The sequence below is a fragment of the Calypte anna genome, chromosome 1, assembly GCF_003957555.1.
Source record: "Calypte anna isolate BGI_N300 chromosome 1, bCalAnn1_v1.p, whole genome shotgun sequence".
NCBI classification, from domain to species: Eukaryota; Metazoa; Chordata; class Aves; order Apodiformes; family Trochilidae; genus Calypte; species Calypte anna.
Window position 1 is genome coordinate 57406737 of NC_044244.1, and position 13421 is coordinate 57420157.

General features: G+C 39.5%; 1 protein-coding gene across 6 annotated transcripts in view; it reads right to left on the reverse strand.

Annotated features, from left to right (window-relative positions):
* The window catches only part of TBXAS1 (thromboxane A synthase 1), a 244161-nt gene that overhangs the window by 77403 nt on the left and 153337 nt on the right, over nt 1–13421 (reverse strand). For all 6 annotated transcript variants that reach the window (XM_030468312.1, XM_030468305.1, XM_030468310.1 and 3 more), the window contains one exon: nt 11864–11994. In XM_030468312.1, coding sequence (XP_030324172.1) covers nt 11864–11994 — 131 coding nt within the window. The remainder of the gene's footprint in view (nt 1–11863; nt 11995–13421) is intronic.

A 13421-nucleotide genomic window follows, 5' to 3' on the forward strand; every position in this document is an offset into this window, starting at 1 on the left:
AGAGGAAGCATGTGTGCATGAATTAAAGAACAAAAGAAAAATTAGATGGCATTTTATATATTTCATGCCACTTTGTCCTCTGCCAGTACAGGGATGCATGAAAAATTAGTCAGGCAGCCCTGTGGTCTGGAATGCTTCCTGAAGTCAAACTAAACTAAAATAAAATAAAATACAACTTCAGAAACACATGAACAGCATAACAGAATACTGGCTTTCTCCCTCAAAATATAAGAATATCTCCCACATCTTATAGATCCCTGACTGAGCAATAGTTAAGCAACTTACAGGCATCATTACTCCTCTGTCAGTGAAAGATTTTTCACAAGGAAAAAAAAAAATGTGTAATTATTGATCTAATGAACCAGGAGAGGTCTGTAATTGGCAGGGTGCAAGTTAAAATCATTAAAAGTAACACTGCCATTGCTGAGATGGGAAATGTGAATAAGGTTTTGTTGTTTTCCAGAGAAACACAATCAGGATAATAATAGCAAAACCCAAGCCATTAATTACATTCAGACAAATCATGCTTATCCCATATATGTGCTTGTGACTTCTCTCAATCAGAAGTTCTCAGTCATTACTATCCTGAGATCTACCTTCCATCTGACTCAAATCATGTTAAATTCTTGTCAAACACCACTTTGGAGATTGTGACCCTCGTGTGGGGTGGTCAGACCAAATGACCAAGAGAAAGGTGCTAGCAGAGTGCCCACAATAAATAATAAATCTAATAGAAGCCAGACCATGACTGTTTAAATTCCTACATCTTAACACTTCAATGGGCCACAACTGTAAGCCCACCATACCTCCTATTAGAATCTAAAATAATAACATTCCTAATAATAACATTTATCCTTGAAATATTAAACTGCTTTGAAAAGGGGGGTAGTGATGTATCAAGTATCAGTTACTAAGAATATACATATCTATATATCTTAAAATCTTATCAATAGCACAATTTAAGCCATAACAACTGTCAATAAGAAAAAAAAAAGTGTTTCGTCCCTATTCAAAGCAGAATACAATCACTGTTTACACTTCAATGCTCCAAAAGGCCACGCTTAATTCCATACCTCAAATTTGCTTTTTGGTAGCTAAAACCTGGAAAATTCAAACCAGCTTGCATATTACTCACCCCAAAAGAAGCTCTTCAGCATGCTTGATCATGGGCTATTGCACTATTGCTGCCCTTTACCCCTGAGCAGACACCCTAAACCATCCTCCAGCCTAATGGCTGTTGTGCAAAGAAACAGCACATGTATAGGTACCCCATGCTTTGGTGACCCCTCAGATGACATGAAGGCCCATTGCATGCCCAGCAACCAGTTGGGGCATTCCTCTTAAACTGTGTCAGGAGAATATTTAACCCTTGGCCAGTCCCAATAGTGGTGAAACACAAAAGCTCCATCTTTCCCCTGGTCTCTCTCTTGGGATGCTGTAGCCAGCAGAACTTACCCAGACCCAAAGCCAAGGCTGCTGACTTTCACCCCCCTCCCTTTTAAGGTGCCAGGTTACAAACATGGTAAAAATCAGAACTCACAGGTGAAATACTGACAACCAGTTTTCACCACGGAGAAGTTTTAAACAGGCAGCAGAAGTTTTAAACAGTGATATTCATTAAGCTGTTAATAATGGATTGTGGCACAAAGCAATTTATCATGTTTCCATTGTAATTAAAATCACTGAATATTTGGGCACTTGCAATACACCTAAGCACTCTTTGCTTTTGAAGCTTTACATTTTAATGTGAATTACAGCTCCTTCTCCCCAGAGAACAACTAAAAAGCCCATTTTAATTGGTATTTTTTTTAATTGAGATTACATTATTAAAAAGTGTACATTTCTGTTGAAGAGAACAAGAAGGTGCTCAGCTCCTCTCTAGCCTCCTCAGTCTCTCTTACATATAGCTTGCTTATTCCAGCAGGAGGGAAACATGAAGGATAATCACTGGGAAGAAAGCAGAGAAAGCCCTGTAGAGACACAGACTATGAAACCAGAACAAGGCTGCCACTGATGCAGGATTTCCTAGGCAGATTTTTTGGGAAAGAAGAGGCATGGTGGTAATCGTTCAGGCTGCTCTGTAGCAAAAGGCAGACGGAGGAGCAACATGCAGGGATTCCTGCCTTGCAGCCAGCTGACATCGAGGGCACATTTTAGAAAGCCTCTCCTCAAGGCTTCCAGTGACAGACAATCTGTTGTTTTCTTCCATAATAAGTAACTCTAATGTTAAATTATCCTCATAAATCCAGATATGGTCATAAGTGGCTGGTGCCTTGCTCCAGCAGTCTAGGGAAGGAGAAGTTGTTCCTGGGGAAGCCAGGGCACGGTGGCAAGAAGAGAATTGCCCCAGCAAACAAAGTTGATCACTTTTGTGCATTAAGGTGGCCAAACTGACTTGCCACCAGGTTCAAAACAAAAACAACTTCATGTGCTTGGCATCCACATGCTGGCCACATAAATAGATCTCCTGTTGGCAAGAGGGGCTGTCAGTGTCTCTTACAGTAGAAGTGCGGATCTGGTAAGGTAAGGACACACAAGGAAGAAATATCAAAGGAGTGCAAAGTAGATTTCGAAGAAGAGACAGCTAAGGGTAAAAACTCCAGAGATCAAGACGTGCCAACAGATGGGCAAGACAGTAGAACCAGAATGAAATATCGTGGAACAGCTTTTTCATAACTGCTTCAGAAAAGGTCATGCTGTACTGCAAAAAGAAGGCCATGCGTGGGGCTGAGAGGTCAGTGCAGGCAAAGAGAGCCTCCGAGAGACTAACAGAGACAAATCTGAAAAACACCTGCTAATACCACAATTCCTGCAATTCCCCTCCCAGTTCTGAGGGTGACTCAGGGAAGAAGAAGGGTGAACTAATAACAGACAAAAGAAAAGAAAAAAGAAAAAGGATGAAATATGAACGACAAAACTGAAGATGTTGAAACTGACAGAAAAAGGGAAAACTCTGTTATTGTAATTAGGTCCGTAAATCTGTGATTTTTTTTCTAAATTAAGAATTTAGATGCTGTGCTCTAGTTACATATGTCAGAAGAAAGTCTGTTTATAGATTGAAAGTACCCAAACATGGTGTTGCTCTGAATGGCAAGGCGAAATAAATACATAAAACTCCCAGGCCCAGTTAACAGATCCCTTGCAAATGTAGATCAAGAACAAGTTTTAGTTTATTTTCTTTTTAAATGCTATGTAAAAGAAGGTTAGACCTTATATCTCACATTGGCATTCAAAGGTCATGACCCTGCTATGCAGAAAATGTAACTCCAGATGATTTCACTTTATGGCAAGATTCCCTTTGTTTGCTGATTTCAAAACCCCACACCCTGGATGAAGACCAGATCACAGATTAAGCAGAAAAAAAAAGGAAAAGCTTTCAGTGACCTAAAGTAGGATCTTATGAAACACTTGGGATGGACCACAAGGCTAGTGTACAGAAGAGACAGAAGTTATAAAGAAATAGAAGAAAAAAGGGAATGTGTACAACTTCAGGGTGAGGGTTTTTTTTTCCTTTCAGCCAAAGGGATGAATACAGAGACTGTACCACACAGGAAAGCAAATGACAGGAAGCGGGAAAAGGCACGTTGGAGGACATTTACTTTATGCTGAGGGAACCACAAAGGGCAACTGTGCTTCCAAACCCATAGGAAAATAACCCTGAAAGATAGAGGTAACAGTGCTTAGGCTGGGTAACTTGCTCAGACGAGAACATGCAAAAGAAAGGACAGACTACTTACTGATTTGGCATGTATCACCAGATATATGACTACACCAGGTTTTGCCTCAAGTATTAGAAAAGAAAGAAATCTCGAGACCCTTTATTGCCTTCCCAGAAAACAGATACCTTCTTCTCAGCCTTGGACATAGCAAAGTCTCACTTCCGTGACCCAGCACCTAGGAACATTTCTCCAAAGACAGACAGTGACCCAAAAGGTTGCAACAGCCTCGATCCAATTATTTTCTCTTATCAGAGTATCAGGAGAAATATTAACTAACCAAGAGATAAACTTCATGTCTAAGGTCATGAAACAGCAGTATTGAGTACTGGGTATAAAAAGTATTAAAGCCTATGCCACATCCTCCTCAAACAGATGGCCTTTCAGAAAGATTTAATCAGACATTGAAATGCATGCTGCGAATACTCATTACTAGCACAGGATCAGGCTGGGACAAGTGGCCAGCACTGACGTTATTGCCTACAGGGAATTACCACAGGCATAAACAGGATTTTCAGCATTTAAACTTCTCTCTGGATAACAAGCACAGGGTCTCCTTGCCATCGGAAGGAAGGGTAAAGCAAAAAATTAATGATGGGGTGGGCAAGATCTAGGTTGCAGAGAAGTAAGAGACCCGGGCTCTTAAAAGGAACAGCCCCCTTTTTTGGGGCTTCCTCATCCTCTGTTTTTCACCTGTGCTGGTCAAGCCACCACAAAGCTGAGTGGCACAGACTGGGCTTTGCTGATTCCCTCCTTCAAAGCACAATGAGCTCTTGCTGCTCCTATTCTTACAAACACATAAACCAAAAATGTGACTACTCCCTCCTCTTCAGTATCAAGAAGAGGAAAAACAGGGTATAGCCATGAGAACAAGTGCTTAAAAGAAGGTGTAAGTATAGTTGGGAAAAAAAAAAAAAGACATCTGATCTTCCCTTCAAGAACAGGACAGGTTTTTTTGGAGAGGACAAGTTTACCTTTTAATTCTTTCCTCCTGTTTTTCTGCAAATATTATTTGAAAGAGTCCTTCAGCTATCTTTTGGCCTGGCTTTTTGATAAACAGTCTTTTAAGTGACTGACCTTACCATATAAACACAATTTTTCAAAGTCACTAAAACCCTTGACATTACCAACAACGGAACACGTAGATTTATTTAATTTTACTCTGGATGAAAAAGACTTTTTCAGGATGAAAAATCTCACCCTTCTCAATTAAAAGACATTTCTCATGTGCTGTAGGTCAGTCAGCATAGCCAAATGTCCATCCTCACTTTGTACACTGAGAAGTGAAAACAAGAGGAAAATGCATGTAAATCTCACTGACACCACTTCAGTCCTTCCTCCCTACAACTCTGAAGACATCCAGTTGGCCTAATGATTTCCTGGGGATTAATCCTACCAAAGAGAGCAACTGAACCTCCCCTGCTCTTCCCAGAAAGGGCCAAAGTTACCATTGGGGTTTTTCAGGGCTTTTGAAGGAGCTCCACCACTTTTCCTGCAGACATAATCACATTTTCTCAGTACTGTCCGCAAGATACTTTCTTGGCAACTCGAGATACCCAAAAACTTCAGCAGCCTAATCAGTATGAACACCCTAGTTCTTTGATTTCATTTCTATCCCTCGGCCCAAGCTTTGCAAACTGGAGCACATGAGCAGTACTCCAAGATGTCAGTGGGATTGCTCACGTGCGTGACAGCAGTTTGAACACCAGATTGCTGCTGAAGTGGGACACATGAAACATGAGATAGGGACACCACTCCTGCCACCCCCAGAATGAGAAATGAAGATGCACAGCAGTGGCTGAAAAAAGACTAAAAGGGACTGAGGAGAGCTGGAGGTTTGGGAGAAAGTGTCCAGATGCCAAGATGATTTTGTTATGGATGCTGTAGAGTTTGCTGGAGTGGGGCAGATAATAAATATGTTATACCATCTGCCTGTTCCTTGCCTAGGATCCATAAACTACTCTGATCCATTACTGAGGAGACAGTAGAAATAGCCCGATAAGCTCAAAAGGTGAATGAAAGCAAACAGACCTGGTATGTGTGTGCTGGCAGCAGGTAACCTCTAGCAGACATTTACTCTCTTTTCATTACTGCAGCAGTCGTAAAACTCTGGGCTCACTGGTGTGCTGGGACAGCTGCAGCAGTAATGCAAAACTCTTCCTGCTTCCCCATCAACACACCTCAGGGAGGTGAGAAAGTCACCACTCTCGTTACTTATTCTGTCCTTGATCTCTTTTGAGCAGAGAGACTGCAGAACTGCATTTCATGATGAAAGCACCTCAGCCAGATGCTTTAGTCCAGGCCTGAAACTAAAAGATCACATTTCATAGACCTGAAATTCATCGTTGGAAAGATAACAGACTGATCAAGAAATTTCAACTGGCAACCAAAAGTAATAGGGATTTCAAGATCATCTCCATTTGAGGTTTTGAGGTCTTCCTATGTTTTAATGCTCACTTAAGAAATCCTGAGGAAGTTATAAAATTCATTACACCTTTAAGAAAAACGAAGAAAGAAAGAAAAAAAAAAAAGGAATGATTTTTCTTTAAATGTGGAAAGGAATTTTAAAAGGAAGCAGTAATGGCTTGATTTTTAAAAGAAGATGAATAACTAAAACACCTTTTAACATAATGCCACATTTTTTCCTCTCAGAATCACTGCATGCTGCCCAAGAACAGATTTAACATTCAAAAGGTTTTTAACATATTCTCCAGGAATCATATCCTTCTGCTCAAAACAGTAGAGACACAAGTTTGAGATTTTAGTTCAAACCCATTATTTAGCACAAATTCATTTTATATCTTTGAGACACACATTTACCTTTCTGAAAAGCCCACTTTACATTTCCACCCAGCAGTGGCAGAGGATAATGACATGATCAAACTATGAGAACAGACCAGGGAAACAGAATCACAGCATCCCTCCTACACACTTAGAAAAACAAAAGGGCCAGATTGATCCTTTGTTTTACTGACTTGGTAAACCAATAAATATAGATTATTTAGTATTGCCACATGGTGTGCATACCCTTAAATGGACACCACCTTCTTTTAGCTATAAACAAGTTTTGCTTGGTTTTCTACAAAGGCAGGAAAACTGCACACTATTAGAAGGTGTCTAATTCCTCCATCTGCTGTTTCCTTAGAATAATATTTGCTTTTTAACATCTGTACTGCATTTCCACAGTTCAAACACACACAGAGTTCCTGGAATGTACATAGTATTTAGCAAATTTTAAACTAAGTTTTCTTAGTAATTGTATAGTTTTCCCTTGACAAGAGGAGGATCAGACTTTTTCAGGAGGATTACCTCTGCTCAACTCATTTCAAGCAGCTCTTGAGTAAAATAGTTCATTAGTTCATGAAAAGAAAAAACTCCAGGGAACTGCTGGGGAAGGAAGAGAAAAGAACAGAGTGCCACAGTAATTAGGTTTTCAGATTGTCCCTTATCCTCCAGAATGCAGGTACACACATGTATGTCCCTCTTCCCCTTACGTAAAGCATTTGGGGGAGCTCATAGAACGTTTTTCCCTGGGAATCAATCTTCCAGAGATTAAAGTTGTACCCAGGCCATAATTTCCCAGAAAGATATTCAAAAATACCACTTCCTTATAGTACATTACTATTGCTACCCAGTAGTGAAAGGGCAGCTCTTTTCTTCACAAGTGTTTAAACAGCTTAGTTTCAGACTTCCTCAAAATTAAGTTTCTTGACCCTTTTAGGCAGAAGAACCAGAGGACCTACACACACCAGGAATCACACATGTCTGCCCAGGCGTGCGGGTAGCCAAGGGAGGCAGCAGAGCCAATGACTGAACTTACCAGGGGCTTGGAGAAACGATTGGTGGGGAAAAAGATGAGAAGTGGGGAAAACTGGAGGGGGTTGCAATTGTTGACTGGCAATTGCTGACCAGAGGGGAGCATCTTTTGATCTAGACCTAGCACAGTAGAGTACAGAGCATCCCAGGGCTGTATCAACTCACAGGAGACCAGATCATCACCAGAACTGACAGCACCATGCAGCTTCTTTGTGGCTTCACATCACATGGCTCATGGGCAGTGTGATTCACAGCAGCACAGCCTTCTCCTGTGGTTACTTCTGTCTGCTCTGCACTTACACCAAAAAAAGCAGGTAGTTCATAGATCATTGGCCAGACTAAGCTGCCAATTGAGATGCCAATGAACACAGTTCTGGTCATACTTCCCTGTGCTTCATCATCCTCTCATTTCCAGTCAGCTTGAGACCACCAAGAAACAGCTGATCATCATCAGAGACATCATGAGGTCACTATCTGTCTGGCATGGATCAGTGACCTTGAGGTACACATTCACAGCAGACAGGATGACTGGAAAAATCAGGAGATGCCAGAAGAACGTGTGGCAGGCTCTGTGAATTCTCCAGTTCTCCGTGTCAAAGGGCACATATTTGAAAAGTGAGTTTTGCCACTGCTCTGTTGTGATTTTCCAAAAATAATGCTTTGAAATATCACGAATTGTATCATTCCAATTGTTATCATTACTATGGATTACAAATTAAATCCTGGCCTTTCACCTGCTGAGATGGCTAAATTTCAACCCACAATTTTAAAAAGGAGTTTCAGTTTCAGGGGCCATATAAGACTCCTTTGTCTAGGTACCATCTTTTAAAATAGACTGGTAGGTTAAGTAACGAGATATAACATGATAGAAAAACAACAATTTTATGAATAGTGATATGAATAGTGCATACCAGATTAATAAATTTTTTAAATCTATCAAATTATAACTTATGGAAGTAAACAAATGCTCTATTTGCCCCATTTCTGGAAAAATTTTGCCTAAGGGAAAAATTTAAACCTGGACAGATAATCAGGATAAGGTATTTGAACACTTAAATCCTTCTGGAGTCTTCAAAGTAGGTGTTAAGTGGTGCATTAAATTTGTGCTGTTTCTTCTGAGCAGGGTAAATTTACTCTTCTGTAAATAGTGGGAAAAGCATTTTACAGTAATTTGAATCCATGAATAAATGTAATATATTAAAATTGCTAAAGTACAACCACTAAATGTTTTGTACATAAGCCAAATGATTGGAATATCCAGGACTGAAATTATTTGACTGACCAAAGAAAGATAATATGTAATTAAAATGACATCTGCAGCACTAACTGATGGGATGAGAAAAAGTGACATCACGGATCTCATAAGATACAAGTGTATTATTAGATCCAAACCTGGCTGTAAAATTACTATCTGCCCATGGGATTATCTTTAGGCATTCAGAACCATTGTTTCATTTACTGATAGAGCAGGGATGATAACAGGCTGACTTTGCTTGTCACATTGTTTTTTGGCCTTCCTTTATTCTTTGTTCACATTAGCTACAGAAGAGAGGAAGAAAAGCTTCAGCTGAATCACTTTCATGGAGATTTTAATTGTTTTAGTTTGTTCCAAAAGCGCTTTTTTTTTTCCTTTTTTTTCTTTCCCAGAAGAAAAAAAAATAAGCATTTTTAATGGTGACAAAAATCAATGAGGAGTAAAATAGGTGCACAGTGTAAGATCTAGAAATGTGGCAACCAAAGGAATACCCATTGGCCTTAATGCAGCATGGGGAGACTGTAAGGCTTTGCTTGTAGCTCCCATTATTAGCACAAAGAACCAGTAGCTACCGGTTATATCTCAGCCTCATTAAAATTCATTGCCAAAACTCTGACTGACTTCAGTGGGTACATTTCATCATTGGAGACCTAGGACACAGGACATAATTCTCCTTCATATCCAGGGCTATCTGGGACACCTAATCTCTACAGACTACATTTCTGCAGTAAATTGGACACAGCTGCATTTTGATCTGTTTCACATACCATTTTTATGTTCCTGGCAGATTATTAAGTTGCCCATACGTGTAACGTGACTCATGTGCCACCAACCTTAACCAGTCAAAATTCTAGGAACATGTAAGGAGACAGGCAGTTAAAAGGGAAAAAAAGGAAGCTCCAGAATTTCCATTCACATTTCAAAGCTGTGCTAATGATCCTGGACTGCAGAGGGCACTTAATGTGCTCTCAAAATATGGTCCTAAGTGTCTAACTCCCAGCATTTGAAATAAGTGGCAATTTTGCAAAGTAGGCAAAAGCCCAGGAGCAGGTGGGACCATAGCCAGTCGTGGACTCATGCATACACTGATACAGCAAACATGGACCTTGTACTTTCCTCCACATTGCCTCGATACTCAGCAGCTACTGCCATGTGTTATCTCTTCCAATATAACCTTAAACTTCTGCTCCATCAACCACTGAAACCTGCAAACAGCCCAAATAGGCAGAGGATACTGCCTTCTGCTCTCATCATCAGAAAACTGCTTTTCTTTGTGTTTTTCCCTAGCCATACCCACCTTCTGTCCTTTATCTGAGTTGGCACTTTGAGGGAGTGAACATCTCTAGTATAATGAAGGATTTATCCCACGATCAATTCCCTCAGTGCTACTATCATAGAAACACATTGAATTTTATTAACAGTAGTTAATACCTTAACTACTTCTAACCACATAAAATTGTTCCATTGTCCCTTTTATAAGTGATACACGGAGTACAGTTTTCAATAAGACCCCTTCAGCATAAATCCTTGATTCCAAACTCCACACCAGTATGTCATTAAAGGTCACAATGGATCTCACTCAGCATTAGAAATAAGTTGTCTGCAAGCAGCTTAGATATACATCACCCCTGTTGGAAAATATTCCTCCAGACTAAGCCTGGGTCAGGAACCATGTTTATGAATAATGAATTGTTAAGGCCCATCAATGGTGCTCCCAAGACTTTTGTATGTAAAGAAGGATGGAGACAAAAACCTAAAGGCTAACAGGGGCAAAGACTACTAGAGGTTAGCTGGAGGAAAGACAAGTATGTGGGAATAAAATAAAACAAATACAGAAGTGAGAATTCACTGCAGTAAAAGTCAAAGAAAACGAGCAGGAAATGAACACAGCAAAAATCAACAATATCTTGGAAAGCCAATTTAATTTTTAAATGTGTCCTGGATGTAACCTAGGATAAACTAAAATGCATTTTCTCCTGAAAGTTGACATCTCTGTGGCTAAGCAGTTAGAAGAATTTGGGAAGATCCATTCTTACCTGTTCTGTTATCCCATCAGCAATGTTCTTCAACTCAAAGTGAAAAAACATCTCATATTTCAATATTAGCATGCTCTTAATGTATACATTGTAGTGTGTTTCATGTCAGCTGATATGCAAAACTTGTCTCAGTTACCTTTAAAATTAAATGCTCGTTGATATTCTTTATTTCTTACTACATAGCCATAATTGTGTGGTTGACTTGCTTTTAGGAATATTAGGTGTAGTAAAGAATGATCCAAAAGGTCCATTCTTCAAGTCCAAAAGTAGACCTGAAGAACATTTGCATCACAGAACTGAAGCACATGCATATATTCTGAATCTATTAAAAACAGAGACTTTCATAGAAATGCATGTGCCTTCAGGTACTTCATAAAGTACTATTGATTAAAACAAAACTAAAAAAGCCAAAACAGTCTTACATCAGAAGAAAGAAAAATACATGGGTAACAAAAGATTTGCCAATAACACATACCATTAGTATGCACACTTCAGGCAGAATTCACTACCTTTCTCTATGGCAATCTCAGTATTAAGTGTCTGCTCTTAAGCAGGTCTTTTCCATTTTCAAAAGGAGTAGGAACTGCCACAGGACTGTATAAAACCTGCCTCAGTTTCTAGGTAATGACTGAGTTAAAACAATCAGTGGGGGGCTCCCTTTTCTCTGGTCATTAAGGAAAAGTAGCACAGACAAAACACCTGAATTTAAAATGAGGAGAAAAAAAAAGCTACAGAGTGAATCCTTCCTTCTTGGTCTAGAAACTGGGTTGGAAAGTCATCCCAGATGTAACATTTTCTGCATCCTTATTTGAACAGAAAAACTAAGAGAAGCAGTCTTTCTTGTAATGTGTTAACAAATTCTGCATCAACGCAGAGCCTGGTTGATGGTACATAAAGCTAAAAATGAATAAAATCTTCACTAAATTGCTTTGAATGTTCAAACAGACCGAGTTTGCTTTTTCAACTGAGGTTTATGCCACTTTCAATTTTTTCCTCAAAACGTTTGCTTATCCATATATTTATCACAGAAATAGCCTTACCTCAACTGCATCTTGCTGGTCTCTGAAGGCAATTGCATTTTTTATGGTTTCGATAAAAAAACCATTCAGTTCCTTTTGTTTCTTGTTTGGCAAAATCCGGAGCAATGGGATCATTATGAATGGGAAAGAAACTGTAAGAGATTTTAAAGGGGAAAACACAGAATAAGACTATAAAAGCATATAATGTTCCTTTCTTTTCATAAATACTACAAAACTTATCAAGTGGGCTGTGTCACTTCTATGAAACCTGTTTTGTTTTTTTCCCTCTTCTTCCCTTCTTCTTTTTATTCTACCCCCATGGGCTAGTAAAGGATTTCCTTAAAGTTAGGAAACTTTTAAAGAAATTAAATGTTTAAATTAAATTTCTTTTAAAGAAATTAAATCTTAAAGAAATTCCACGTTAGCCATGACTCTCTTGTCAGACAGATGCTTTCCAAGCTTTCATCCACAATGCTTCAGGATTTCAATTCAGCTTCTTGATGCCGCAGACAAACCACAACAAAGGTGAGAATTATTTTCCCTACCTACCCAAGCAATTACATCCAGAAAGTGGGGGATCTTGAACTACCCAAGCAATTTAGGCACTGATCCATGAAATTCTGTAGTAGTAATTCTCATTTGCAGTTATCCATCATTAGGATATTGGTTTGCTACTTTATTTTACTTTTCTAAGCCACAAACTGTGGAAGCAGGATGTAATCACAGGAATGGTCTCCAGACCATGGTCTTTATAGTCAGGACTTCACCTGAGTAAAGTCTTGAATCTTAATAAACTCTTAATTGACTTATGAATAGTTCAAAACTAATAAATCCTGCCTGGCCATCAGGGCTGAATAGTGTGGAAATTCAGACCATATAATGTATCACCAGAAAGAGGTAGATCAAAGAATGAAAGCCTAAACCCTACATAGACCTTCTTTAATGAAGGACATGGTCTTAAGATGTATAGAGGCACATTTTTGTCCCTTCGGAAATTAGTCATAAATCCCACTTTGCAATCAGGTTAAACATTAACCCCAGGACATTTTGGATACAGAGCTCCAGAAGGAAACAGTTCATGTGCTGCTAGTACAGGTGCAATCTGTAATGCCAGCAGGATCAGATGGGCAACTCTGCCACTGTGCCACCTGACACTACTACAAGCAGGTCTAGGTAAGGAGATGGCAACCTCAGCATCCTCAAATCATGCTGTGGTTTCCTCAGCTATGATTCTTAGTGCCCATGTATTAACAATGCCACAGACACTGTAAAACCTTAGCTTTTATGCCCTAGAACTAAATGGCTTTATACCTCATATTCTTGCATACCCTGTCTATTCACCTGAAAATAAATGCACTGTCTTAGTGACAGCCTGTGCTGGCACTTTATCGTATATAGCCATCAACCAAGGTACTGTTGCTATTCAAATGAGAATTTGGAAGGCTTGCACTATCTGCTTAGGTTTCTCCACCTCTTTTCTTTTGTGGCTTATTAGCCGACTGTTGTTTATGGATGGGATTTCAATCTCTACCAAGCAAACCGAGTGCACAACAGCTTTACTCTCAGGCTGTAAGTTACT